The sequence below is a fragment of the Alligator mississippiensis genome, chromosome 6 (genome assembly GCF_030867095.1).
Source record: "Alligator mississippiensis isolate rAllMis1 chromosome 6, rAllMis1, whole genome shotgun sequence".
In the NCBI taxonomy this organism is placed as follows: domain Eukaryota; kingdom Metazoa; phylum Chordata; order Crocodylia; family Alligatoridae; genus Alligator; species Alligator mississippiensis.
In genome coordinates this window covers 68,268,979-68,295,023 of record NC_081829.1, presented here as the reverse complement: position 1 = coordinate 68,295,023, position 26,045 = coordinate 68,268,979, and the positions used below count along the sequence as shown (strand labels likewise).

The 26,045-nt window shown below is 47.0% G+C and overlaps 1 protein-coding gene across 2 annotated transcripts in view; it reads left to right on the top strand.

Moving 5' to 3' along the window:
* Positions 1–12,550: 12,550 nt before the first annotated feature.
* The window catches only part of HTR7 (5-hydroxytryptamine receptor 7), a 56,843-nt gene continuing 43,348 nt past the window's right edge, over positions 12,551–26,045 (top strand). For both annotated transcript variants that reach the window (XM_019484263.2, XM_006268666.4), the window contains exon 1: positions 12,551–13,145. In XM_019484263.2, the coding sequence (XP_019339808.1) occupies positions 12,646–13,145 (500 nt within the window). In that variant the 5' untranslated portion in view covers positions 12,551–12,645. The remainder of the gene's footprint in view (positions 13,146–26,045) is intronic.

The window sequence follows — 26,045 nt, the reverse complement described above, 5'->3', positions numbered from 1 at the left end:
GAGCCCCGAGGCATGCTGGGATTTGTAGTTTCTGGTCTCTGGGGAGGGGGGCGGGGACTTGCGCGCTGCCTGGACTCGCCCTTCGCCCCGGGGGCCTGGGGCGGCCGCTGGACGTGCTGACGTCACGAGTCGGGGCCCACCCCTGTTCCGTGCTGGGGCCGGGGTCCTGGGCGGAGCTTCGTGCTCGGGGCCGGTGCAGCGACCACGGTCTGTCTGCAAGGCCGTGCCATGAGCTTGGCCGAGAGCGCTTCTAATCAGAACAGGGCTGCCTGCACAGGGGCGATGTGGTGTAGCTGCAGTAGTGCTCCCAGCGCATCATAGAAAATAAAATGTGGGTCGGAAGGGACCTCAGGAGGTCACTTCTAGTCCAACCCCAAAGCAGCACCATCCACAGCTAGATCATCCCAGCCAGGGCTTTGTCTAGCCGGGTCTTACAAACCTCCAAGGATGGAGAGTCCACAACCTCTCTAGTAACTCATTCCAGTGCTTCATCACCCTCCTTGTGAGAGCTTTTCCCTATATCTCACTGAAACTTCCCTTGCTGAAGCTTGAGACTGTTGTTCCTTGTTATGTCGTCTGTCACCACTGAGAACAGTCCAGCTCCGTTCTCTATAACCACACTTCAGGTAGTTGAAGGCTGCTATTAAATCCCCTCTCAGTCTCCTCTTTTGTAGACTAAATAACCCCAGTTCCCTCAGCCTGTCCTCAGAAGCCACGTGCCCCCGTCCCCAAACTATTTGCATTGCTCTCCGCTAGACATTGACATCATTGGATCAGAACTGTGTTGGCAATGGCAGGGAATGGCTGTAAAACGTCTCATGAAGGTAACACGTAGGGAGACCACCTTTTCAAAAGGAGAAGGCAGGACACATGCCTACCTTCCTCCTCCTCTGCCCCCCACTGCTGCAGGACCAGAGCCAAGCAGAGCAGAACAGAGTGGGGGGTGGATGTGGGCTGCCCACTGTGGGCTCGGGACTCCCCACCCTGCTGCCTTTCCCTCGGGAGCCCCGTGCCAGCCACATGCCCATTGCCTGCCTGGCAACAGCAAGGGGCACAACTCCACACTGCCGCCATCCCTGCTGCTGCCAGGCAGACAGAAGGCACTTGTCATGGTGGTGCAGCCAGCGGGAGCCCCCAGAGGCAGGACAGCAGGGCAGGGAGCCACAAGCACATAGCAGGCAGTCCACATTCATCCTTGCCCCACGCACAAATCTGGGGAGCACATGCCCTACCACCTTGCCCCTGGAAGAGCTGCCCACAGCTCCATCCTGTTCCCCACCCTGGCACTATGCATTGCCATGACTGGGCAGTGCCCCGAGCCCCTGCCCCACTCCCTCCCTCACCATGGGGACCTCAGTCTGCCTACCCCCCCCCCCGCATCCCTTCCCACACATAAACTTACCTGCTGGGAGCTGCTCTCCAGGCTGCCTGGCTGTGTTCCTGGCCACATGCAGGTGTGCACATGCACATGACATGGCACCCCTGCATCCCACTCCTGGCAGCCTCTTACAGGTGGAATGCTGCCAGCCTGCAAGGGGAAACCTGCCATTTCCTGTGGATCCCTGCATGAGACTTAACAACCAGGAAAAATGATGTCCTGGAGTCATGCAGCCTGGGACCCAGACTTGAGGTTCCCATTGTGGGACTGTCCACCCAATTAAGGATGGATGGATGATCACCCTAGCAACACAGCACCTAGGAGCTGCCCTGTAGGAATCAGGCTCCATGTGTCTTGAAGCCAACTACATTGAAGTTATGATTACTTTGTACTGTATTAAATCATACTCTGTACGTAGGAGGCAAGTGCAGTAATGCAAAGGAGCCACATATGGAGATGAGGATTCCTTTCTCTATATTTGTGAGTTTGAGATTCTGCCTTCTAAATGATACAAAGAGAGAAGAAAATTTCAAGGGCAATCTGAGAGGTGAATCCCAAGACTTTCTGGAATCCCCTTTATGATGAGATGATTCTTAGCTCTCTTAAATTTGTACATAAATGCCTTAGGTGCTAATAGGAGGGTGGAATTCTTTCACAGGCAAAACTGATATAGAATCAGTGGCTGAGGTATTTGGTTGCTGGAGAGAACAACATTATATCCACTAGATGGAGTAGCAATATCATATTATTATCTTATATTACTCCATTGAAATATTACTAGATTGTTTGAGACAGCAACTCAGCATCGACAGTGACAAGAAGAGAGAGGATATTAGATTTAAGGCTCATTTGCTGACATGTTTTAGCCAAAATAACATCTCATAGTTTTTCCATACTCAGTCAAGGCAAAAAGGATATTTTTTAAAACTGAAAGGGATTTTTTCCCCCAACACATCTGGGGGTTATAGTGAAACCCAGACCGACTATGAGTCAACAATATGATGCTGTTGCAAAAACTACAAATCTCATTCTGGGATGTAGAGACAAGAGAGTTGTACATAAGACACAGGAGACAATTATTCCACTCAACTTTTCTTTTTCTCAGGGTCTGCTATGATGACAATGACTTACAGAAGAAGTGGAAAATGGCAAGGATTCCCTTTGTCTTCCTTTAGGAGAGCATGCCAAGACCTAGGGCTAGGGGATAGAGAGATCTTTCTTCCCTGCTACCTCAAGTTTATAGCCAGGTTTAAGATAGAAGGAAGCCCTTGTGGTATCTAGGTGCAAAGTTCAGTAATGAGTTCAGCAGGAGTCAAAGGCTGAACAGTTTCTTAACCTAATGTAGACAGGTTTCTTGAGGTGCTCACCAGCTCTTTGAAGAATGCCTTCTTCCAATAAGGCCTCTTAATTGAGTATTTTCCAAACTTTTCCCCTTCATGACTCCACATACATTCAGATAATTTCATTCAACACAATTACCACTGTTAGTGGACCCCTCTTCAGCTGGTCCATGATAACTATCCCTTGTGCCCACTATTATATTACCATGACAGCTAAGTCAGACAGGTTACTCCTGAATGAAATGGAAATACATTGACTCAGCTTCTCTCTCATTTACTGTGAGAGGAGTGGACATACAAATAGCTTTCCTGAACAATTGCGGTATTTCCATCTCCTGTTAATTCCTGCCTTCTCTTAATTGTGGTCACATAGGGTAGTTGTGGGTTTGTGGGGAACTAGGAGCCCTGTGCAGATTGTAACTCCACTTAGGGTCATTATTCCTAGACTGGGAAATGGTTTTAAGTTTTTCCTTGGTTCAGGTTAAGCCAGCTGTCCTTCTTTCAGACTCCAATCTCCTTTTTACTAAAATAAAAATCTGTTTACACTGGATGAAAAATAAACAATTGTGAACTGCTGAAACATTTCTGGGTTTTGCAGAGTGTGTCAGTTTACAGCATTCTGCATATTAGATGAGAGCAACAATGACAGGTCTTCGGGAGGGGAAGAACCTGCTCAATACACTTGTCTCAGAGCACAACGAATAGCCAGCTTATGGCTATAACATGTGCTGAATCAACAGTGGTTTGTCCACAATTGTATCAAAACTACTGACAGATCAGGAAGTATCAACAGAGGAATTTAACTTCAATGTATTGCCATAAGATGCCTGCCCATCAGTTCAGCCACTCGTTCAGATCTTGAGCTTTTCAGGAATTTCCCTTGGTATAGTTGAACACAGAAGAGCTGTAGGCTATTTCAGGTTTTCTTGGGTCAAGATTTACAGCTGAATTTGGTTCAGTTTCTCTTCATGAATTTATTAAGAACTTAAAAATATTTATTCATTATGTTTGCACAGTGTAATGCAGTAATGCTCAGAGACTGCAGTCAGGAACAGGCCTCTAATGAACTAGATACTGTACAATGCAGAATAAGGGACAGTATTTGACTTGAGCCACTTATACTGCAAAGCCTTGATCAGCTAAACTGGTGCTCATGAGTACAACCCAGACCAAAATAGAATCCCCATTGGTGTTAATGGGATCCTGCACTGGTATACTTGTCCACAAAAATGGAACAGCTTGCATAATTAGAGATGTAGACTATGATGGGAGAACCATGGCCTTTCATGGAGCCTCATTTCCTGGGCTATTTATTTACTCCCCCTCCCCTCAACATTCACTTTTGACTGGGGAGAGCCCAGTGACCTACTTGAAACCTGTGTGTGTGTGTTTCAGTACTGTTAGACACAGACCTCTAACGTGTCTTGCTTCTACCCTTGCAGTCCCTAAGCCCCTCCTGTGGAACCCACATATCCCCTCAGCTAGTTACTCTTCTGGTCCCGAATACTGAACAGTTAGGTCCCAGGCTCCGTTTTCTCCATGAAGAGCCATTGGGTGCTCACATCCAACCACTGTCTGCCAACAACTCTACTTTCAAAGGCCAGCTCTTGGAAGCTACTGAGAGATTTGTCTATCACAGCGCCACATTTATCCCTTTCATGGAACATATCTGATCAGGCACTACTATCTTAGTAATTCTATAACAGAAATTTCCTAATTACTTTCACCAACATTGTTCTTTTTTTCTTTTTATGCTGCAGGATGAATTTTGAGTGGTGGCAAAATCAGTTTGAGTGACAGCAGGTTTACCACCTTCACTGTTTGTCTTACTTTCAGATGAGAGTTGTAGGTTACCTGCTTTTGTCAGTATTTGTTGGCATAGAAAAAGGGAAAACGTAATTTCACATTTATTTAAGTTGCATAGATACTGGCAATTATTCTGACAATGAAACAAAATGCTAAAGAAATGAATGTTTACTGTTCTGTTTACTGCCATAAAGTGGTGATGATTTATTTTCACAAAGCCAAGAAAAGACAGTAAAGAAAATTGCAGCTGCAACATCTATGCTGCAAGTCAAACAAGAGTGTTATTTACTAAACATTACACACTGGGAATAGAAATCAAGGTTTGAATAATATTTAGCCTCAGAAACTTACTTGGGATGTGATAAAATATGTTAAATATTTTGACAATATGTTCTTCACAGGCAGGAGAGACATTTACCTACATCTTATTTATTATTCCCAGTATGTTACCGCCCAGAGTAGCAGTAACTTACTAGACTTTTATCAGCATCCAAGGAAAGGAAATGCTGATTGTCAAAAGAAGAAAAAGTAGAAAAAACAGAGTGAAAAAAGTAAACAGAGTGGATCAGATATGGAAGGAAACTAAAAAATGGAAGCAAGGAAAAAACAAGCCAACTTTTCCATTAGTATATTTTTTTTCTCTTTATTTTGTGGTACATCCCTGGCCCCCATCCAACATTTAATATAGGAACCAGGGGTGTGATAGCTCCTCTAAGCATTTACATTAATATCATTGCTCTTGTATTCAAGTTGTCAGCCAATAATTGGGCCCTTGCTGGGTCGTTTCCATTAGGAAGAGAAACTGATGCTGCAAATCAAGTAAGCACTCCTATTTATTTAGAAAGAAAGTATACATAGTCCTGTTTCCTAAACAGAATAGGAACAAACAACAGCAGGCTATTTTCTTCCTTGCAGTTTCCAAGCCTACCTTTTCTAATAGTCTTGTGTCCAAGACAGCTCCATCTCTGGTCCCTCTTAGGTTATTCTGCTGCAGAAGCAGGAGTCAAGCCCTGCTTTGAAATGGAGCTTCCCAGGCTCATGGCTCCATCATGGAGAGCTTGGAAGGTCAGACACAGCGGGCTACTGCTTGATGTGGACCTGGGAGTCCCATCAAGCATCTACAAAAGACCTGCCAAGCAAGCAGTCTGCTGCAGAGCTGGGAACCCAGTATTTTCAGGGTCCTCTCCGAGGATTGTCACCTTCTTGTGGTGGAAACTGTTACACCTCAACTCCATGTGATGCTCAATGACTAGGGAGACAACGGATCGATGCCATCATGCATCACCTGCACACATGATCTAAGAAAAATGTCAGGAGCAAAATCAAGAACGTTCCTTGCCTTCATTGACCTGACCAATGCGTTCATTTCCTTAAACTGTGAAGCTGTATGAACCATCCTCCAAAGGCTTGGCTGCTCACTGAAGTTTGTCACCATGCTGAGACTCCTGCATGACGATATGACCGCCACCGTCCTGAGTGGAAGATCTGAAACTGACGCCTTCCACATCCGGACCAGGGTCAAACAAGGTTGCGTGATTCTACCTGACCATCATCATCTACCTCATCCGAGATGATCTATCATCTGGCAACAGCATCCAGTATCAACTGGGCAGGAAGTTTTCCAATCTTGAGTGCTTCTGTGCAAAAACAAAACTCACCGCTAAGGACATCCATGACCTTCAGTTTGCGGATGATTGCTGCATGATGGCTCACTCTGCACAGGATGTGCAAGCAACCCTAGATCTCTTCAAAGCTTCATACTAGAGACTTGGCCTGTCCTTGAATGTTTCCAAGACAAAGGTTCTCCACCAACCCCCACTACCCTGAGCAGAAGGCCAGAAGAACATCCTTTGCACTATTTACATAGACGGGGAGGCTCTGGAGTACGTGGAGCACTTTCTGTATCTCTCCAGCCACCACTCTCAACAGGCTACTATCGATGAAGAAGTCCAGCACCGGGTCAACTGTGCCAGTGCCGCCTTCTTCAAGCTGCAACAATGTGTTGTTGAAAATAGAGATCTTCAGAAGTTGATGAAGGTCCTGGTTTATAAGACTGTCATGCTGACCACCCTCCTCTACTTCAGTGAAGCCTGTACCATCTACCAATGCCACATTAAGATCCTTGAGAGCTTTCACGAGCAGTGCTTGCGTTGAATCCTGGGGATCAAATGGGAGGACTGCTGGACCAGCGCAAGTGGCCTCCATGGAGCTGTGTCCACCAGCATCAAAGCCTTGCTCTTGAGAAATCAACGCTGATGGACAGGCCACTGCACCTGGAAGAGTACAGCCTGAAATAAGATACATCTCAGCTTTACTCATCTAAAATTTAGTGGCACCCGAGAGCTATCCACTATATCAGGGGTGGGCAAAATGTCGGATCCAGCCAGCAGCCGGACTCCATTTCCCAGTAGCCCCTGCCCCCGTTGCTGAGGCTGGTTTCCATGGAGACCCCAGCAGCAGTGGTGCCCTGACAGCAGGGGGGCCGGGCAGGGTGTCAATGGAGACCAGGTCCAACAGCACTGGCAGAGCATGCGACCGAGCAGGGAGCTGCTCCAGGGCTGGGGTTCGGATCTTGCAGTGGTGACAGCATGATCCAGAGCTGCTCTGGTGTTCAGGCAGCAGATTGCAGCTGTGCCTCGGCTCTGGACCATGCTGTCAGTGCTGCAAAACCCCAGCCCTGGAACAGTTCCCTGCCCAGCTGCGTGTCTTGCCAGTGCAGCTGGGGCCAGTTTCCATAGAAACCCTGGCCCCTGTCATGGCATCACCACTCTGGGGTCCCCATGGAAACTGGCCTCAGTGACATAGGCAGGGGCTGCTGGGAAATGGAGTCTATAGCAGGTCAAATCTGGCCCGTGGGCTGGACTTTGCCTACCCCTGCACTATATAGAGAAGTGTCCATTGACGTATTTTTTTTAAACATTGCCTCCTGTGCCCTAACTCCAGAACAAGTAACAGGTTTCATTTTCTACAGTAGAGAAGGTTCCCAGTAGGTTGAATGTTTCCTTACCTTAGAGTGAAGTTGAAGGAAAGGCCTGTCAGCATTTTAAGGCCTGTCTGTTCATACTGATTTAATCACAGTAAAGATGTTTTTGGGGAAGAACTGAAATACTTTCCACAATTTATTAATGCCTAGTTTAATGGCAGCTCTTGGCGACTTCTTCATGGTTCCACATAGTGCCACACAGAGGAAAGACCATAGCTGAGAAATCAGTTGAAAAACGCAATGGAAGGTTAGGTATGTTTCTTCTTCAACATTAGTCAGTAAGTCTTGAACTTTATTTACATAAAGTACACTTAAATCACAGAAAATTAAGACTCATAATTGTGTGACTTCCATTTGTCACAAAAAATTATTAGTGTTTACTGTTAGTTTGGTAGGAGAAAAAAACATTCTACAGAGCTTTTTTGGGGGAAAGTTAAGGCTTTTCTTCAGTACAAAAGTCTAACTGCAAAAAGAAGATAAGGAACATATTGAATTAGCTGAAATAATTTTACTTTAGTGAGTTGGAGAGAAAGAGGAAGGGTCTTAAGAATCCAGGATCAGGCCCTTCAATACACAGAGGCACGTCTTTGTATATATGAGGAGGAGTCAATGTTATGTTTAGAGAAGATAAAGTTTAAAGTTAATCAAAGATTGAGCAGTATATTATTGTGTTTAGCCAGAAGAGCAGAGGGATGGTTGGATGGAGCTTGCTGAGGTCTACGTTTGGGTGAACAGGGAACAGTTTATTGTGGGGCTAAGAATGTCAACGTATGTTATTCTTGACTTCTAGTGAGTGACTTGTTTACTTTCTGGACATTTCCCAAAACAGTGAGTGGTCACAATTTAGATTCTGATAACACAATATTAGCCATTAATATTGTGCAGGAGGTGACCGTGATCAGTATCTTGCAGGATTAGCTCCTAAAGTCATGTGAAATTAGCTCTAAGTGCATTTACTAAGCTCAGTCCTTAAAGTCATGCATGCCCTCAAGGGGAAATGAGGCAACCAAACTCTGTAAAAGGTGCACAGCAGGTTTAGGCGTGTCAAATGGAAATTTGGGCTAGAGTGTAACAACGGTCAGGCAGAAATTGTGGACAGCCCTGTTCCCAATGCCAAAAATGGGCTGCACATGCAGTTTTTAAGGGTCTCCAGTGCAGAGGAACCTGAGATCAGGGAGTGGCTCCTTGGTCACAGGGTCTGGTGCCCTAGGACATCTAAAAAACTGCCAGTTGTTCCCAAACCCTAGGGCTGCTCATGGCTGGGCTGACAATCAACTGATTGTTGGGCCTGGTTCCAACAGCTTTGGGTATCAAACAGGACCCAGGGCTGTCTGGTGTCAGGGCTGACAATCAGCTGACTGCCAGCTCTGCGTGCAGGACTGCGGGCACCCGACTTTCAATTTGCCAGCGCAGGAGGAGTAGAAACTGGCTGCTATTGGGATCTGATCCCTGATTCTGAAATTACACCATCTGCCATGGACGTATGGCATGGTAGGAGGTGTGATTATTGGGATTGAGGATCAAATTCCGTTGTGCCATTAAATTAATGTGAGCCAGGGGCCTGATTTAAATAAATCTTTGACTTTCTCAGATGTCAAATTATAAGACTACAAAAGGACAGATTAATAACATGATAACATTAAATATGGAAAAGAAGAAACAGATCATATGCTGATGCCAGATTACTTGTACTGGGCTTTGGGGGTACATAATGAATGTAGGAATTAGGTCTAAAACTAAGATAAAACTCTCCCTATATTCACTAAATTTGTGCAAAGTCACAATTTGGAAATGTGAATTCCATTGCTTGTTAAACCATTTAATAAACAATATAGGTAGGGTTTCAATTACACTTTGACTCTTTGGGGGCGGGGGGAGAGGTTCTGCAAAATAAATTGGGCTGCCCATCACAATGCCCTAATAGAATCAGAGCCCCCACCAGGTTATGGTTTTCAAATCTTATAGGGGGCTCTCATCTCTTATGGGAGGGCTCCCCCCTCCCCCCGTGAGCTCCCCTATAATTCAAACTCTGGATATAGGTGAGTTTGCAGTAACATTGTAATCAGCTGAAAAAATGCTTTTAATGCTAATATTAAGCCACACAGTGTTATCAATGTTTAAGATATGAATCTTTTTAAACATGATTTACCCAGTTCCTATTCCTAGAACTGCAATTCATGTACTCTATATTGGAAAACATGCATTAATACTAATGGAAAGATTTTCACCCTCAGTAAGGTCTTTTTTTCTTCTTTTTTTGGTTAATGCTGTATCTTATTTTTACCTTGTTCGTGCTATACAGAAAGATAATTCTCTTCATGATATTTGGTTAGCCAAGGGGACTGACAGGAATTGCTTTATGAGACTGGAATTTTAAGCCACCTGCCGGCTAAAGTTTTGTGAACAGATTCTGAGAAGTTAAACAGGGAATGGAAATAGTGAAGTAGTTAGCATGAAGGTCAAGGAAAATGTGTGACTTTGGAGGAAAAAACACTAGCAGCTGATAATGGCCAAGTAAGTGGCTAAATGGGTCTATTGCTTATTATGCAAAATATACTTGTTTTACTCTTGCTTTGTAGAAAGCAATAAATGATGGAAAAAGTAGAAAGCAATAAACAGTAGAAAAAGGAGTGGCATTTTCCCAAACTCTAATCTTACACTATGCTCTGTTTGAGATGCCAGCCCCAGTGGATGGTGACAGTGTTTAAAACATGATCACATATCCACTTCTGGCTTCCCCTCTGTCCAATGTAACCATAACCCACGTATGGTTATGAAGAGGATCTTGAAAATAATCATCACAATGCCATGTGATGTCTGTCTGAGTCTGCAGTTAACCTGAAAAAGAGGAAGGAACAGCAGTCATTAGAGCTGGGGGAAACTACCTACCATTATAGCAGTCAAAGCCTTGCTGCTATATGGTAAGAAGCTGGCTTTAATTAATCTCTGCTGGAAGGGAAAAAGACCATTACTGCTTCTCCAGGTATCAATGCATACAGGTCCTGGAAGGCCCAGAGAGTATTAGGAGGAAAACTAGATGCTGCCTCCAATTTCCTCTAAGTAGGGAAAAAAAGAAGTTGTGGTATTCCCCATGATTATGTGGACATCCCAGGCAATGTACAACTAAAATGATTGGAGCTATTAATTTCAGGCTGTCTGAAGACAATGGAAGATATCACTGCATATTGCATCAATTGTACTTGTTTCACAATTTAAAGGTTTTCTTCATCAATATAATTTTTAATGAACGCTGAGATTCTGGAGAGTCAGATGGCAGCCTCAGAACAAAAGAAATAATAATAATAAAAATATGGCAGGAGCCCAGATCTGCCCTTCCCAGTCACTTTTTTGTTTCAATTTGTTGCTTTTTGTCAGATACTGGGATGATCTCTGGGGCAAAGGCCATCTTGGCACATAAGAACCCAGAAACCCAGATCCTATACTGGGCAGAAGGCAGCCTGAAACAGTAGGACTAAGAGGTGCACATAATGACCCATTCATCTCTGTTGTATATTACCTCAGACCAGTAGTGTTCAGCTTTCTGAGCCTGCAGGCTAGATGAGTGGCACAAGGCTAGGGCACAGGCCAGATCTCACAAGTAAGGCTGGTCTATGGACCAGATCCAGTGTGGGGACCAGATCCAGCATGGGGTCAGTTTGCAAGTGAGATCCAATGTGCCCACCCAGCCCTGTGTGCCAGATTTTTTTTTTTTTTGCAGAATATGTATCTCCACCTCCAGCTCACTCTGCCAAGTGGCCCTTGTGGTTCACTTTGCAGCTCAAAGCACACTAAAAACCCGCTACACAATCTGCATCGCACAACCGTGCACCAATCCCTATACCCGTACCCCTACCCACTGCCCTGCCCAGGGGGGCTAATCCTGAAAAAGTCTATGCCAGACCGCTCTCCACCAGATGAGGCCTGCCATTTCTTTCCCGTCATTCTCTTCTGTCGTTCTGTAGTACTAATACATTTCACTTAGTCCCATTTTAATACAGTCCATGACTGTGGGGTCAGGTCTGCACTGTGCAAAACCAGGAACCTGCTCACAAACAGACATTCGGACCCTGTATGCCTGATCCAATGATGGACCGGCCCTGCAGGCTGGACGTGGAGTACGACTGTCTCAGATACTAATGGGGCACGGCACAGCACAGCACAGCCACCTAGGGCCGTGTTACACCTACAGTGAGTCACACCAATGTTGATTAGTGATGGTGCTGGCTCCAGTCTGGACCGAGCACTGGTTCATTCAGGCCAGCAGGGACCAGGAGAACTGAAAGACAAAATCCCCCTGCAGCCCCCGCCCTCCCTTCCAGACAGTGTAACACCAGCTCCCAGAGATAATCCTGTTCTGGTGCAGGGCAACTCTGGGCACTTGAGAAGTATTTAAAACTAGTTTCAGGTGTCAAGGGACAATGTCAGCTTAAGAGCTCCAGCAGCTGCCCCCAATGACTGTGTGACAAAGCTCTTAATTCATCCTTCCTCCACCGAGGACTTAAAAGCATCCTCCTGCCCATGCCACCGTGTGAAAGAGCAGCCCGCGGCAGTGCACGGGGTGGGACAACCCGCCTGCTTGGAGGAGCGGGAAGCCGGGTCCTTCCCTTACCCCCGGCCCGGCCCGGCCCGGCCCCTGTTTCCAGGTCACCCCGGCTCGGCCCGGGGAAGCCGGCGGCCGGCAGCGCCTCAGCCGCGCGGGGTAGGGAGGCTGCCCCGCCTGACGCCGGGAACCAGGAGCGGGCACTGGGAACCGGCCGCAGCCTCCCCCGGGCCGGGCTGGAGGAAAGCCCCGCGGGCTCTCCCGAGTGCTCGCCGGGAGGGACCGGCTCAGCCCGCGCCACCCCGACGGCTCCCTCCCCGCTGCCTCCCGGGGAGCGCGCGCGGAGCCCGGGGCCGGGCCGGGCCGGGCAGCTCAGGGAAGGGAAGGGAAGGGGCGGAGCGGGGCGGCGGCTCCTGCAGCAGGTGGGCGGGAGCCGGCGCGTCCGGGCGGGCGCAGGGCAGGGGCGCGGCTGCGTCCCGCCGGCCCATGGCAGGGGGCGCGCGGCGGCGGGGGCCGGCGCGGGGCGGGTAGCGGCGCCCGGGAGCCTCTGCCGCGGCGGGGGGCAGCGGGCCGGGCCCCATGGGCGGCGCGCCCCGCCATGGTCCTCGCCGGCAACAGCAGCCCCGTGTGCGGGCAGCTGCGGGCGCTGAGCGGCGGGAGGATGATCGCGGGCTCGCTGCCCCCCCGCCTGGTGAAGCTGGCCCAGGAGGTGGGCGCCAGCCCCGCGGGCCCCGCCGGCTGGGCGGGCGGCAACGACACGGGCTGCGGGGAGCAGATCCTGAGCTACGGCCAGGCCGAGAAGGTGGTCATCGGGGCCGTGCTGTCGCTGCTCACGCTGCTGACCATCGCGGGCAACTGCCTGGTGGTGATCTCCGTCTGCTTCGTCAAGAAGCTGCGGCAGCCGTCCAACTACCTGATCGTGTCGCTGGCGCTGGCCGACCTGTCGGTGGCCGTGGCCGTGATGCCCTTCGTCAGCGTCACGGACCTCATCGGGGGCGAGTGGATCTTCGGGCGCCTCTTCTGCAACGTCTTCATTGCCATGGATGTCATGTGCTGCACAGCCTCCATCATGACCCTGTGTGTCATCAGCATTGACAGGTGAGTGCAGCCTGGGGCCCTTGTGCAGCGCGGGGGCCACCACTTCTCCAGGTCGTCACTTCTGTTGCCCCAACACTGCTGGGGGGGAGGCCCCCCCCTTATCCAACTCCTGTATACTTTCCACACACCACACCAGGGAGGGGAGACCAAACCCCCACCTTTTATAGGCCTCAATCTCCCAGCACTCGGCTTCTCTTTGGCTAACAGTGGCCGCTACACCTGAGAATTTCTTTCCGCTCCTCCTCTGTGCCGGGCTAACTCACTGGGCCTGGCTTCCTGCATGTGGAGACCTGAGGAAGAACGTCTTGTGCTGGAAAGCTTGACTTTACCCCAGTCATGGAGTTGGGTGAATACGAAGATGTCACCCTAAGAAATCCTTGCCTCGCACTGGGTCGCTTGGGAAGTTTGCACGCTGGGGTCTGGGTTGCCGGTTTGGGCTGAGTAGCGCAGTAGAGGGCACTTCCAGTAGAGGTCTCTGGTGCTTGCTTATTTTTGCTTTGGGAAGCCATGAAGACAGTCTGCATAGAAAAGCCGAGGGTAACTTAAAAAAAACCCCAAACTCCAACCAAAGCAAGTTATTTCAAGTAAAGCCTGGTCCTTCTGGGATACCATTCAGCAATGACACTATTGTCCCGTTGGGAAACTTTGCTGTTAAACTCTATCTTTTGTAAAGGAAAAAAATCATCGAGACTAACAAAAAGGACAAGGTTTACGCAAATTTTGCTCGTCTCAGTTTGCGTGACAGATTAAGCAGGTTTTTATCAATAACAACTTTACAGCTGTACCATAGCCTCTTTACTGAATGCAGTTATGAACATGGACCACTTTGGGCCTGATTCTCCTCACGTTTACATCAGTGTAACTCAGCTGAACTCAATGGGTTCACTCTTGATTCATTCAAGTGTAAATGAGCAAAGAATGAGGTGTCTAGGCTTAGTTAGCTTTTGGTTATGTTGGTGCAGCTCTAGGATTGCCACATGCAATGTGGATTAATGCATCTGTGACTGAACAGATTTTGGTCCCTTTATGCTTTACTAGTGCTTTCTGCTCTGTCAAAGAGCCAAGCTGCTCCTCTTCTGAAGAAATAATTCGTTAAAACTTTGGATGCTAGAGTGATGCCAGTCAGGGAACTGACTGCTGAAGGACTTAGCAGTAATTCATTTCTAATGTTTTAAGAGCCAAACTACCTATTCTGCCAGTACCTTAGTTCTCCACAGCAGTAGGGAGGGGAGGCTTGCTTCTTTGCTTGTTTAGTTTTTACACAAGTTAGTCCGTAAACTACTTCACGCCTCAGGGTATCAAAATAGCAGGGCCAGTGGAGTGAAGTGGCGTGCTGCTTCACAACCAACCTCCCTCTTTCCGTTGGGATATCCACTGTGCTGGGTGGCACAGTGCTGGCTCCATAAGTCTTGCATCACCAGGGATTTCCTATGTCCAAAATGGTTTCACCAAAAGGCCGTTAAAGGCTTGTGTGTCCAGGTAGTATAATGGAGTTGGAGCAAAGGAAATAATCTGGTTCTTGTTGAAGCTAGTGAGATTTTTTTTTTTTTTTTTTTTTTTTTGCTGCTTCTGTCAAAAAAAAAAACCCTTGGCCATATCACGTTTTTAGAATATTTTGGGTGTTTCTGAATTTTCTATTGCAGAGAAATTGCTATGTGTTTTCTGTATGCCTCTGAAACCCTTAGATAATCATATCAGAACTGCAAGTTGATTTTATGAAACATGTGTCCCTTTCATCGGTCCCTTTCGCAGCTGCTGGCATTGGTAGGGACATGGGGAATTACCTTACTGGAGCAGAGAAATGGTTCATTTAGTCTCGCATCCTTTTCAAGAAACTGAAACAGGCCAATTTCAGACAGAAGGTGCAAAAATCTTGCAGTATACATTTATGGTTAAGGTACCCTCCAGAAGAGTTTCCTGCAATAATCGGGGGTTTTCATATGCCCCAAAATATTGGGTTTTATATCCCTTCCAAAACACTTCTTTATCAGAATTTGCTGTCCCAGTGCTGCATACTTTTATTAACCCTATAGATTGCCAGTGCTTATTTGGATCCTGGTAGGAACCTGGTGGTAAGTTCTGTAAGCTAGCTTTGCCTGAGCCGTAAAGTATTTTTTTCATCAGTTTTAAATTTTCTGTCTTTAAATTTAAATCCTTGTAAAGAGCAACTGCCTGATCTCCCCTCTCTCTACTGTTCATTGTTCTGTACTTGTCTCCAAGGTGAACAGTCCCATTTTTTTTCAGTTTCTTCATATGGAAGCTTTCCGCATTTCTAACCATTCCTGGCTTCCCATCTCTGAACCCCTTTTCCATTATTTCTGCTCTCTTTTTGAAGAGAAAATAATCCAAACAGAACTGTCCAGGTAAGGATGTGCTACTGATGACAGTAATATGGTATTTTTCACACTGTTTCTTATAGCCTATCATTTTATTTGCTGTTTTTGGTACATTGAACAGAGGTCTTCATTGAGCTGTCCACAATGATGCTCTCCCATCCTGAGGTATTATGTTTTAACACCTGAAAATGGGTATTATGCCTGTGTATCTAAGAAACAATGTGACCCTTTAAGAATGAAGGCAGGGTAGATTTACACCTTGCAGGTTAACTAAATCAGAGATGCATATGCTTTTGTAAACAACACCTTGCTTCATCAATGCTGTGAAGGACCCTTACATGGGATTCAAAATGCCTTAAAGAGCTATGGATTTGATGGAAATGTCCACATCTTTTTTTTTTTTTTTTTTAATCTTGCTTAAGGAAGAAATGTTGCTGGAATACAGAACTTCCATTATATCAAGAAATTATACACTAAGGCAGCAAGTGGGTGAAACTGATTAGATGGGAGATAAAGCAAAAGACCCAGAGATGCCAGAGGATCAAGTAAAGATACTAGTGCAAGTCTGACAAGGTCCTGTACACCATGTTTAAGAGTACCAACAACACCTAAATAGCACCTCAAGCTTTCTGTGGCCTTTCTGGCCCTGGGGTGAGAGGAGTGAGTGAATTTTACCCTCTCCAGGAATAGCTGCAGTATAAACTGAAGCTTGGCACTGTGGAACAGTGCACAGAGCCTGTGTTGTTATCCAGTTTGTCTCCCTGCTCAGCAAGGGAGGGGGCGGGCTAAGTCACGTGAGGATCCTTTTTTTGTTTTTTTTCATTTGGAGAACTCTTAACTTTTTTTGGAACAGAGATGGAAAGAGACGGTCCAAGGGAAATATTTGAAAACTTCAGCATTTAATGTACAATAGTTTTTTGTTTTTTGTTTGTTTGTTTTTTTTATGCTTTAAAAAAAAAAAATTAGGAAGATTTCTGAGTTAATTTTAGAAGGCAGGGAGAGGGGTTCTGATGTGAGATTACTTCCCTGCATCAGCCAATCAGTAGAAGACGCTTGCATGACTTAAATCCCACTGAAAGTTAGAAGATTCTCAGACCTTGGGTTGGCTCCGTGTGCACGGGGAAATTTCACCCTCTGTTGTGATGCTCAAGAAGAGTATGCTTGCAACTGTGTCCGCTCAGCTGAGTTCATATAATATGACTGAAAATGTCTGATATGCAGGCTAGTGGGAACTTGCTGCATAGCCAGCTCCCATGTCTGGAAACCTGATTACCTGTAATGTAATGTAGCAGGGATTTTCAGGTATGTTAAACTAACTCAACTGATAAGCACTCTCTCATTTGCTCTTTAAGATGCATGCTCCAAGGTGGCCATGTCCATGTGAGCATGGATGTTTGTTTCCCTGGGGACAAGAAGCAGCAACACACCTTGTGCATGGCAGGTTACCCTGGTGATGTGGGGTAGGCTGAGGCTCTTGAGCATGTGAAATGGGTATTTGTGCCTAAATACTGACTTCAGAATTCACATACAGGATGTGAGAACTGCACCTCTTGGGAGTAACTGAACATCTAAAGTTGTTTAAAGTTCTTGAACAAAAAAGGTAATCCATATCAGTGCTCCAAATAGTAGTAATGAATGTCATGTTTAGACTGCACAGGATGGTAAAATGGCAGTACAGCGATCACCAACACTTTAGGGCTAGGGACAGACATTTCAAAAAGTTGTAGCCTGAATTGATTCAGCCTTTGCAGGTAAGTCTAACCTGCCTAGGTCAAGCCAGTTTGTAACAGCACAGGCTGCAGTTGCTCAGGCCAGGGTCAGGGAGTGCTAGAGCACACCCTCTGCTGCAGCGAAGCTGTGCTGAGGGAGCATGGCCAGTCTGGGCTGAACTGGTCAGAGAGGGGTTTAATTCTGCCCTCCCTGTCCTATCAGCAGGGACCTGAGCCCGGTCTGCCTGGCGCACCCCCCTGCCACAATGCACAGTGCTGCTTGGGGCTGGGGGAGCTTCCTTCAGCAGGGCAGCTTCAGCCCAGCTCAGGTTGAAGCTGCTGGGCTGAAGGAAGCTCCCCCAGCCCTGAGCAGCTCTCTGCAGAGTGGCAGGAGCTGCTGGAGGTGAGGGGAGAAACAGCTATGCTGGGCCAAGCCACTTTCCCCTTGCCTGCAGCAGTTGTTCCCCTTCCTGTTCCTGCTGCTTCTGAGCTGCTCCAGGAGAGGGTGGTAGGTAGGGAAGCTTCTGCTCAGCGGCTTGTGCCCCATGCATGGAGTCCAGCTGCAGCCCCCAGACAGAACCCTTCCACCCAGGCACCTTCCACCCTCCAAGTAGGGTGGCCATCACAGAGGACATTCTGGTTTTCTGCTACTCTGTCCTCTATTGATACGAAACCCGATGCCTTTGTCATAAAGGTGCCCAGTTTCTTATCAATAGAGGACAAACAGACTGTCCTCTATGATGGCCACTCTACTTCCAAGGAATCCTGGGGCTGGAGCTCCATGTGCAGGGTATAAGCTTCTTGTCCCCCCCACCCAGAGCAGCACCGTGTGACATGACCATGGTAGCAGCAGCTGGGACAGAACAGCCCCCTGCCTCAGCCAGCCCACAGCTGCTTGTGCAGCTGCAGCCCTGGGTGCTGCACAGGGCAGGGGGCACAGCAGTGGCTGCTGCCAGACTTGGGGCCCACTAGCACCTCCAAGCTAGCTGGGGAAGCCTGCTCCCCAGCCAGCCTTCACCTGGTGGGGCCAGATGCTAGCCAGCAGGGCCCCTTGGAGGGGTGGCAGCATAGGCAGTGGAAGGGGAAGCTAATGGGGCTGAGCCCTCCCCTCCCCAACACAGGGCAGTAGGAGGCATTGCCTTAGGCAGCCCAGCTGCAGGGTCCTGCAGCAGGGGGGAAGGGTCAGGCACACTGAGCTACCCTGCATATTCGCAGGCAGGTAAGTTTCTTTTAATTTGTTTTGTTTTGTTTTTTTTTTTATTTCCATGGGCTTGTGGGGAGGGCAGATAGACCCCCACAGTGGAGGAGAGAGTGGGGTAGGGGAAGGGTGAATCATTCACCCCTGTGACTGGCCTGCTCCCTCCTGCACGTTGGGGATTATCCCGTGACTTGGCTGGGCCAGGGCCCCATTTGCCGTGAGTGGGGTTCTGGCCTAGCTGGGTTGTGGGACAATCGGAGCCTGATGCCTCCACCAGAGGTGCAGTGCTAGGCAGCCAACGTGTGGGGGCGAGAGGGCATGTGGCCACCTGATCTTTGCACAGGCGAGGGTGGGCCACAGCTGCGACCTGGGCTCAGCCTCTGCTGCATGTCTCCATGCTTCAAAACCCGGCACTGTACCTCTGTTGGAGGTGTCAGGCTCCCCACCCCTTGTCTGCACACACACTGAGGGGACAGGAGGGGGCTTATTCTGTTGCTCAGTGGTGGCGGCAATCAGGGTGGGCAGACCCCCGGGGGCAGAGGGGAGAATAACCCCCCTCCTTGCCCTGCTGCCTCAGGGGCCACCCTGGCTCACTGCTGCTGCAGTGAGGGGGGAGCGCCTGGCAGACTGGGCTCGGGTCCCCGCCGATGGGACAGGGAAGGGGGAATTAAACCCCTCTCTGGCCAGACCCCCACCCTTGCCTGTTCCTGCCCAGGCTGGGGAGCAGAGCGGGGGGGCCAGCCCTGCTGGGCTGAAGTACAGTGTCCAGTCCAGAGAGCATGCCGGGATGCTGGGGGACTGGTTTAAGTGAAACCAGCAAGGGGTCTGGGACAGACATTGCATAAACCGGTTTGAGCCAAATCAGTTAAGTCTGATATACTACGTTCAACCAGGTTTATCTCAAACTGGTTTTAGCCATTTTGAAGCTGGTTTATGTGCACTGAATGTCTGTTCTGTTACAGGTTTAAACCAGTTTCTTTCTGTACACATAAACCAGTTTGTGAGTAATGTTTGTCTCTAGCATTCAACATCCATACAGAAAGCAGTTCATTTAAGATCTGTTGTCCATTTCTACAGCAGTGCCACAGTACTTTTTATTTATATGGTTCTTCAATTATATGCATACTGGATAAGTTCATAATTCATTGAATTAGATAATATAGTGCTGGTTCCAGCATTTGCTTATTTCTTATATTCATTTACGTGTATAAATGGCTTAAGTACATAGCAACTTTCATCCTTAATGTCTGCTTTGTAATGCTGTGGTACTCTAGTTAATTGCCTAGTAGCCTTGAAAGGGAACACTGCTAATAAAAGTCCAACACTGCTAATATTGTGTGGCACCCTATGGCACCCTTGAAAGGACCTCAAGGCACTCTAGGGTCCTGTGGTATCCTAGTTGAGAATCACTGCTCGACTAGCTGCAGAAACAGCAGGAAGAATATTTTTTTTTCTTCTGTCCATTTCTTTATGACAAGCTCGAGGGTTCTGTTTGGTACGGAAATGTAATGTTGCATGGCACATGAATGACAGCAGCAGGGTTTCAAAGGGCTGTGATTAGAACTCTTGGAAGTGAAGGGAGCTAGTTACTTTTAGAGCTGCTATTACCATAGCACCTGTAGTGCTGTGTGTGTATTGGGTATTCTCTACATTAACTGTGGATTAGCATCTAGCCTTTTTCAGGCCTGGGTCTATACATCATAATAGAGTGCACTGTATGCAGGATTGAACTGAGTGGAGAATCTAGGTGATCCCTTTGCAAATATCAAACATTGGAATTTCATGCTTTTTTTCAGGCCACACCATCCCTTCTACTTTTATAAGATTTAATCCTCTATGGATCCTCTTCATGGAGTACAGAAATAAGAAGTCTCACCTCTGTGGCAACTGTCCTTTATCTTATGGGTATATCTCTGTAAGAACAGAGATACTTGCCTACAGAATAGGTGACAAAGGATGGGACTGATGGAATTCAGCTTCATCGAGCTCCAGGAGGATTCCAGTTGCTGTATTTCATGGTGCATAGGTTGGGTTTTGAAGCTCAATTTTAGTCTTAAAAATCAAACTGGACTTACATGCTGTGCCGGTACTACTTACAGGGTTTGGGACTGCGCCAGTTGAGCACCAAGCCTGTCCTTGTTTCCATCCCTGTCCCCTGCAAGTAGTGCTGAGCCTGGCGCTGCTCAAAGGGGATAGGGACAGGGTTGGGCTTGGCTGCTATCTACCCAACCTTTCGTGCGGGACCTGTCCCCCCAGGAGAGTTTTGGAGGAACGCTGGTTGTAGAGACCTTGGCAGCGTGATTATCCTTCAAGAAACAGTAGTCTACTATAAATAGCTAATGCTTTTTCTGTAAATCTTCTCTTCTGACCCTTCAGCATGAGGAATTACAGCATGGGGAATTACAGCCTTGCACTCGAGGGCATATCCAGATGATGTGGTTCCTTGGGGATAGCTAGCAGCGGCACAGTTTTGGGCCATTGCTAGCTGTCCCCTGAGAATGCCCCTGCACATGTGCTCTGGAGTGGGGCAAATTGCCCCAGGTCAGGTAGGGGGAGGGTGGGGCCAGTGCCTGGGCTGGCCCCAGAAGCCTTACCTGGGGTCCTGAGAGCCTCCTGGGGCTGCAGCAGTGGTGATCTGGGCATCAAGACCCCCACAGTGCAGGAGAGAGTAGGGCAGGGGAAGGGTGAATCATTCATCCCTGTAACTGGCCTGCTCCCTCCTGCACTGTGGGGATTGTCCCACGACGTAGCCGGGCCTGGGCCCCACTTGCCATGAATGGGGTCCTGGCCTGGCTGCATTGCAGGACCTGGCCAGCAGCTGGAGAATGGCTCTGGCTAGCCAGGATCTGGTTTTGCTCAGTCTTCCAAGTTGTTCTTTTTCAAGTGCAATGTGTTCTACTTAAATTACAAGTAGAGTTCTGTGCCTTTTCAGTGTGTGTATGTGTATAAGGCAGAGACTGAATAGATGTAGGGCCTAGAAGACGGTAAATTGGAAATTTATATACTGTTTTGTCAGCATTGACATTTTAGGAATAAGGTGAAGAACCTGCTCCTATTGAAGCCAGGAGTGTTTTGTCATTGACCTGGGTGGGAGCAGAATGTAAGCCTGCATGCATCTCATGATTGCACAGTAGAAGCTGATGAGAGGGAACCTTAGGAAGACTGGAGGATGCAGTAGAAAGAAATTTATGCTTAACATTATTTTGTTAACATTATGTGCATTACTCCTAGAACAAAAACAGAATGCTCCAAATGAGGAAATGCAAGAAAATCTGCAGCTTAGAGTCTGCTAGGAGGACCAAATTCTCCATCAGTGGCTAACTGATATTAGGACATAACGTTTACGTTTATGCCTTTCATTGCAATGGTCTTATTTTATTTTTCATCTGAAACTATCTACTTATGCCTGTTCCGAAACTCTTGTTGCCTAATTTTTCAGACGTGATGAGTGATTTGGGGTGCCTCAATTTCTGGGGGTGTAAGTTAACACTTCAGAAGGGGCCTGGTGTTCAGAGAGGGAACGTCACCTTTTTCTTTATAGCAGGGCTCTTCATATAGGTTTGCAATCTATGGTCCATGGGCTGGATTTGGCCCACAGCAGCTTGGAGAATACACAGCCCACGCCAGCCATAGCAGAAGAGGTGCCTTTTCCAGTGTCCTGTTGTCTGCTGCAGCAAAGTCATCATCCCTGGAGTTCTGGGGCCTGCCTTTTTCTCTCTATTCCCTTCACAGCATCTGCTGATTGCTGGGGAGGTGTGGGGATGCAGCCCACAGCAGGAGCTGGGTTGTAGGCAGTAGCCTGCAGTGGGAAAAGGTTGCTAGCTCCGTTGTAATGCATTGGAGCTATGCCTTATCGTCAAATCTATGCATCAAGTTAGAAACCAATCTCCACCAGCATTTAACATGCTGGGTATAGAGGAAAATGGAGTATATTTGCATTGATTTGTATATTCATGCATTGTAGTTTCTAACTGAATCCATATTATATAATTAAATATTGAGGCATTTTGTAGTCCATTAGGGACTTGTGACGCAATTGTTCTAAGGTTTGTGTAGGGGAGAGAACCTACAGCACTACATTGTTGGTGACATACTGTATGTCAGTGGCTGGGGACTAACATTACGCATAAACTGGTTTAAGTGATCAGAAACTGGTTTAAATCTGTAACAGAACAGATGTTCAGTGCACATAAACCAGTTTGAAAATGGCTGAAACCAGTTTGAGATAAACCTGGTTAAATGTAGTATCAGACTTAACTGATTTGCGTCAAACCAGTTTATGCAATGTCTGTTTCAGACCTCTTGCTGGCTTAATTTTAAACCAGACTCCTCCAGCATCCTCACATGTTCTCTGCGCTGGGCTCTCTGCTGTACAGCAGAGCTGACCCCTCCCCTCTGCTCCCTGGCTGGAGCTCAGCAGAGACTGCAGCCATCTGCCTGGTTTTCCCCCTGCCCCCCATCTTGCCTCCCCACTCCCTGGTAATTGGGGATTTCTCTGTCCCCCCTGCCTTATGTAGACACCTCTCAGCATTAGCTAGCAGATCACATGCTGGCTACGGTCCGTGCTGTGGCAGACGGCACAAAGGCAGAATCAATAGGTAGGTGGTAATGTCCCTCTGTTTTCTAGCCTCTATGCTGCTGACCCAAGGGCGTGGAAAGACAGCTGAGAAGCATTTTCCCTTTCCTTGCTGTGCAAAGTCAGAATCTGGCCCATTATATTTGGAATAAGAGACGTGTGAAAGATATCCTTCAGTTGAAGGAAAAGTGACCGCTTTTGCCTGAACTTAAAAGGTCTGGAATAGGGCCTGAGTGAGTGGAACCTGCCAGGAGGTAATTGTCACAAAGAAAAGTATGCACTGCAATTAAAATTCTGAAATAACTGTTTAAAATGCAGATTCTAAACTATTGCTAAACTCTGCCATTTTAAGTGTTTTGTAAAATGCAGTTTCATTCAGTTGCAAACTTCCATGTCTAACTTTTCCTGTTAATGCAGAAAACAGTCATTTTTCTGAAGTGGCTGGTTTTAAACAGGCTTGTTTTCATGCAAACAGAAAATATTATCACCTCCCAGAAAGAAAGTTACCAGGCAGCTCAAAACCTTGGTGAAAATTCTTGCTACTAAGCATGTGTCTCTTGCCTTCAAAGAGATCCTTTAGTTAAAATGCTAGGTGTTATGGAACGTAGAGGATCTTGCATTTTACAATCAAGCACTATTTTAGCTGTTTAACAGACGTGATCTACTCTTAAACTGTTTTGGAGCTGATGAGCTTCGAATGTTAGAGATTTGTCATTTTAGAAACACTTGGATCACTAGGTGACTTTAAAGCTTTAAGAGACATTTCAGTTTCTACTTCAAAGATTTTGAACCGGGCAAATCAGATTTCTGATGTATCCTAAAATCTTGGTTAGGTAAAAAGCTTATTGCTCCTTCAAGCTACCCTTAAATTGAAAAGCCAAAGTCTGTCTGACTTACAATCTAGCTCTGGACTGACTATAGCACCACTGGGGGTTTGCAATTTAGACTGTTTTGCAGAGGGAAGTAAAGATTGTGGAATAAGACTTGCCAAAACCCAAAGAAAGCCCAGCAGGAGGAGCAAGTGTTCCTGAACTTGCCTGTTTTGTTACTGCTGAAATTTCATGGTAGTATAGGCTGCACTCTGTTTTGAGAAACTGGTTCACTTCCACTCAATCTATATTCTCACCTTTTGTCCTTTTGGCTAGGGACAGACATTCAAAAAGCCTGACCCTGAATTAATTCAATCTTTGCAGCTTAGTCTAACCTGGATAGGCTAAATCAGTTTGTAACTGTACAGACCTCCCAGACATGCAGGCACATGCCTGTAGTGGCTCAGGCTAGAAGCTTGGGGGGGGGGGGGTTCTAGAGCAGCCCTCCCTTCCCTTCCACAATGCTGAGCTGAGGGGGATGTGGCCAGGCCCATCAGGACTTTATGATTAGGGAGGGGTTCCCCACCCTCTCCTGAGCAGCCCTTCAGGGAATTGGTAACTGTGTTTATCACCCCATTAAGAAAACAGAGTGACATTACCAGCTACCTGTTGATTCTGCCTTTGTCTTGTCTGCCACAGTGTGGACTGTAGCCAGCATGTGGTCTGGTAGCTTATATACAGACAACTCAGCAAGGCCAGGGGGGAATTCCTTCTTGGTAGGGAGTGGTGAGGGGGAGGAGGGAGAGCAGCCTGTACTCTCCACCGGAGCTCCAGCCAGGGAGCAAAGAGGAGGGGCCAGCCCTACAGTGGAGCAGAGAGCCCCGTTCAGCCTGGAGAATGTGCCGGGATGCTGGGGGAGTCTGGTTCTACTTAAATCCACAAGGGGTCTAGGACAGACATTGCATAAAATAGTTTGACCCAAATCAGTTAAGTCTGATACTACATTCAACCAGGTTTATCTCAAACTGGTTTTAGCCATTTTCTAAGTGGTTTACGTGCACTGAACAGCTGTTATGTTACAGGTTTAAACACGTTTCTGATCACTTAATCTGGTTTATGTGTAATGTGTGTCTCTTTGAGACCTAGGTTTTATAGTCAGTGGTCAAGGCCATAAGCAGTATCTATTACTTCTCATCCCCTCGGAGGAAGATAATTAGAGCTTTATCTCCTCACTCCATTGTTCTTATTCACTCTTCTACTGCCTTTATAGGTCTTAGTTTGTAGTTACTAGTGGGATTCAAACCCACAGTTCCAAGGGAGACTGACCTGAATGCATCATAGCTGCCAGGTTTTGGAAATATAAAGGCTCTGATCTGTGTCAATCAGAGGACAGAGTCAGTGCTGCTTTTGGGAGAAGTGTCACATTGAAGAGAATGGCTGCTTGTTAGACAAGTTCTTAGTGACCCATTAATCCTTCATAGTAATGTTGCAGATTGGAATGGTGAGGTGGCTGCTGGCAGTGAATTTGAGCTTGGCACAAGTGCAAGCTGTGTTCCTGGGAAGGCAGGAGTGGGGGAGTGGTGCCAGAGGGGAAGGGAGATCTTGCTGACCTGATGTTCAAGCACTGTTAAGAATACCTCTTCAGAAGTGCCAATTAAACATGGTCTATACTGGCTTAACTCAACCTTTGAGACTTGGAGACGGATCAGATTTTTCCACTACAAGGACAGCTAGATTGGTGAAAGATGACAATTTCAGCCATCACAGATAGGCAGAAGAGATTAGACACCTACGTTTTGTTTGTCTCTATATTTACGAAGTCATGTGAAATAGGAGTCCAGGAATGTTATCATGTACCATATGCTTCCTAAGATTTCAAAGGCTGACTCTCTTTTAAGCTGTTCTCAGGCTTAGAAAATGAACACTGCTTAACATTTTAAAATAATTTTGACAATATTAGAAGCCTGTGCATAACATTAGTACCATCGTAAAACCCAAAGTGAAAAACAGGACAGCTATAGAGGTAGTTCCAAGATCATTAATAATTGTTTGCCAATAACAATTTCACCCTCATGCACTTCTGTTGACTTCAATAAAAGCTGCACACACTCATCCACCCACCCATTTTGGGCAGAATTTGCTTTTTCTCCTTGGAATTAATATGCTAGTGGCTTTGGTTTTCTTGTTTTGTTTTCCTTTTCATTCAGATAATTTCACAGAAGGCATCCAAATTGTTGAGTATGTTGGTATATGCAAATTACCAGCAGTTTTA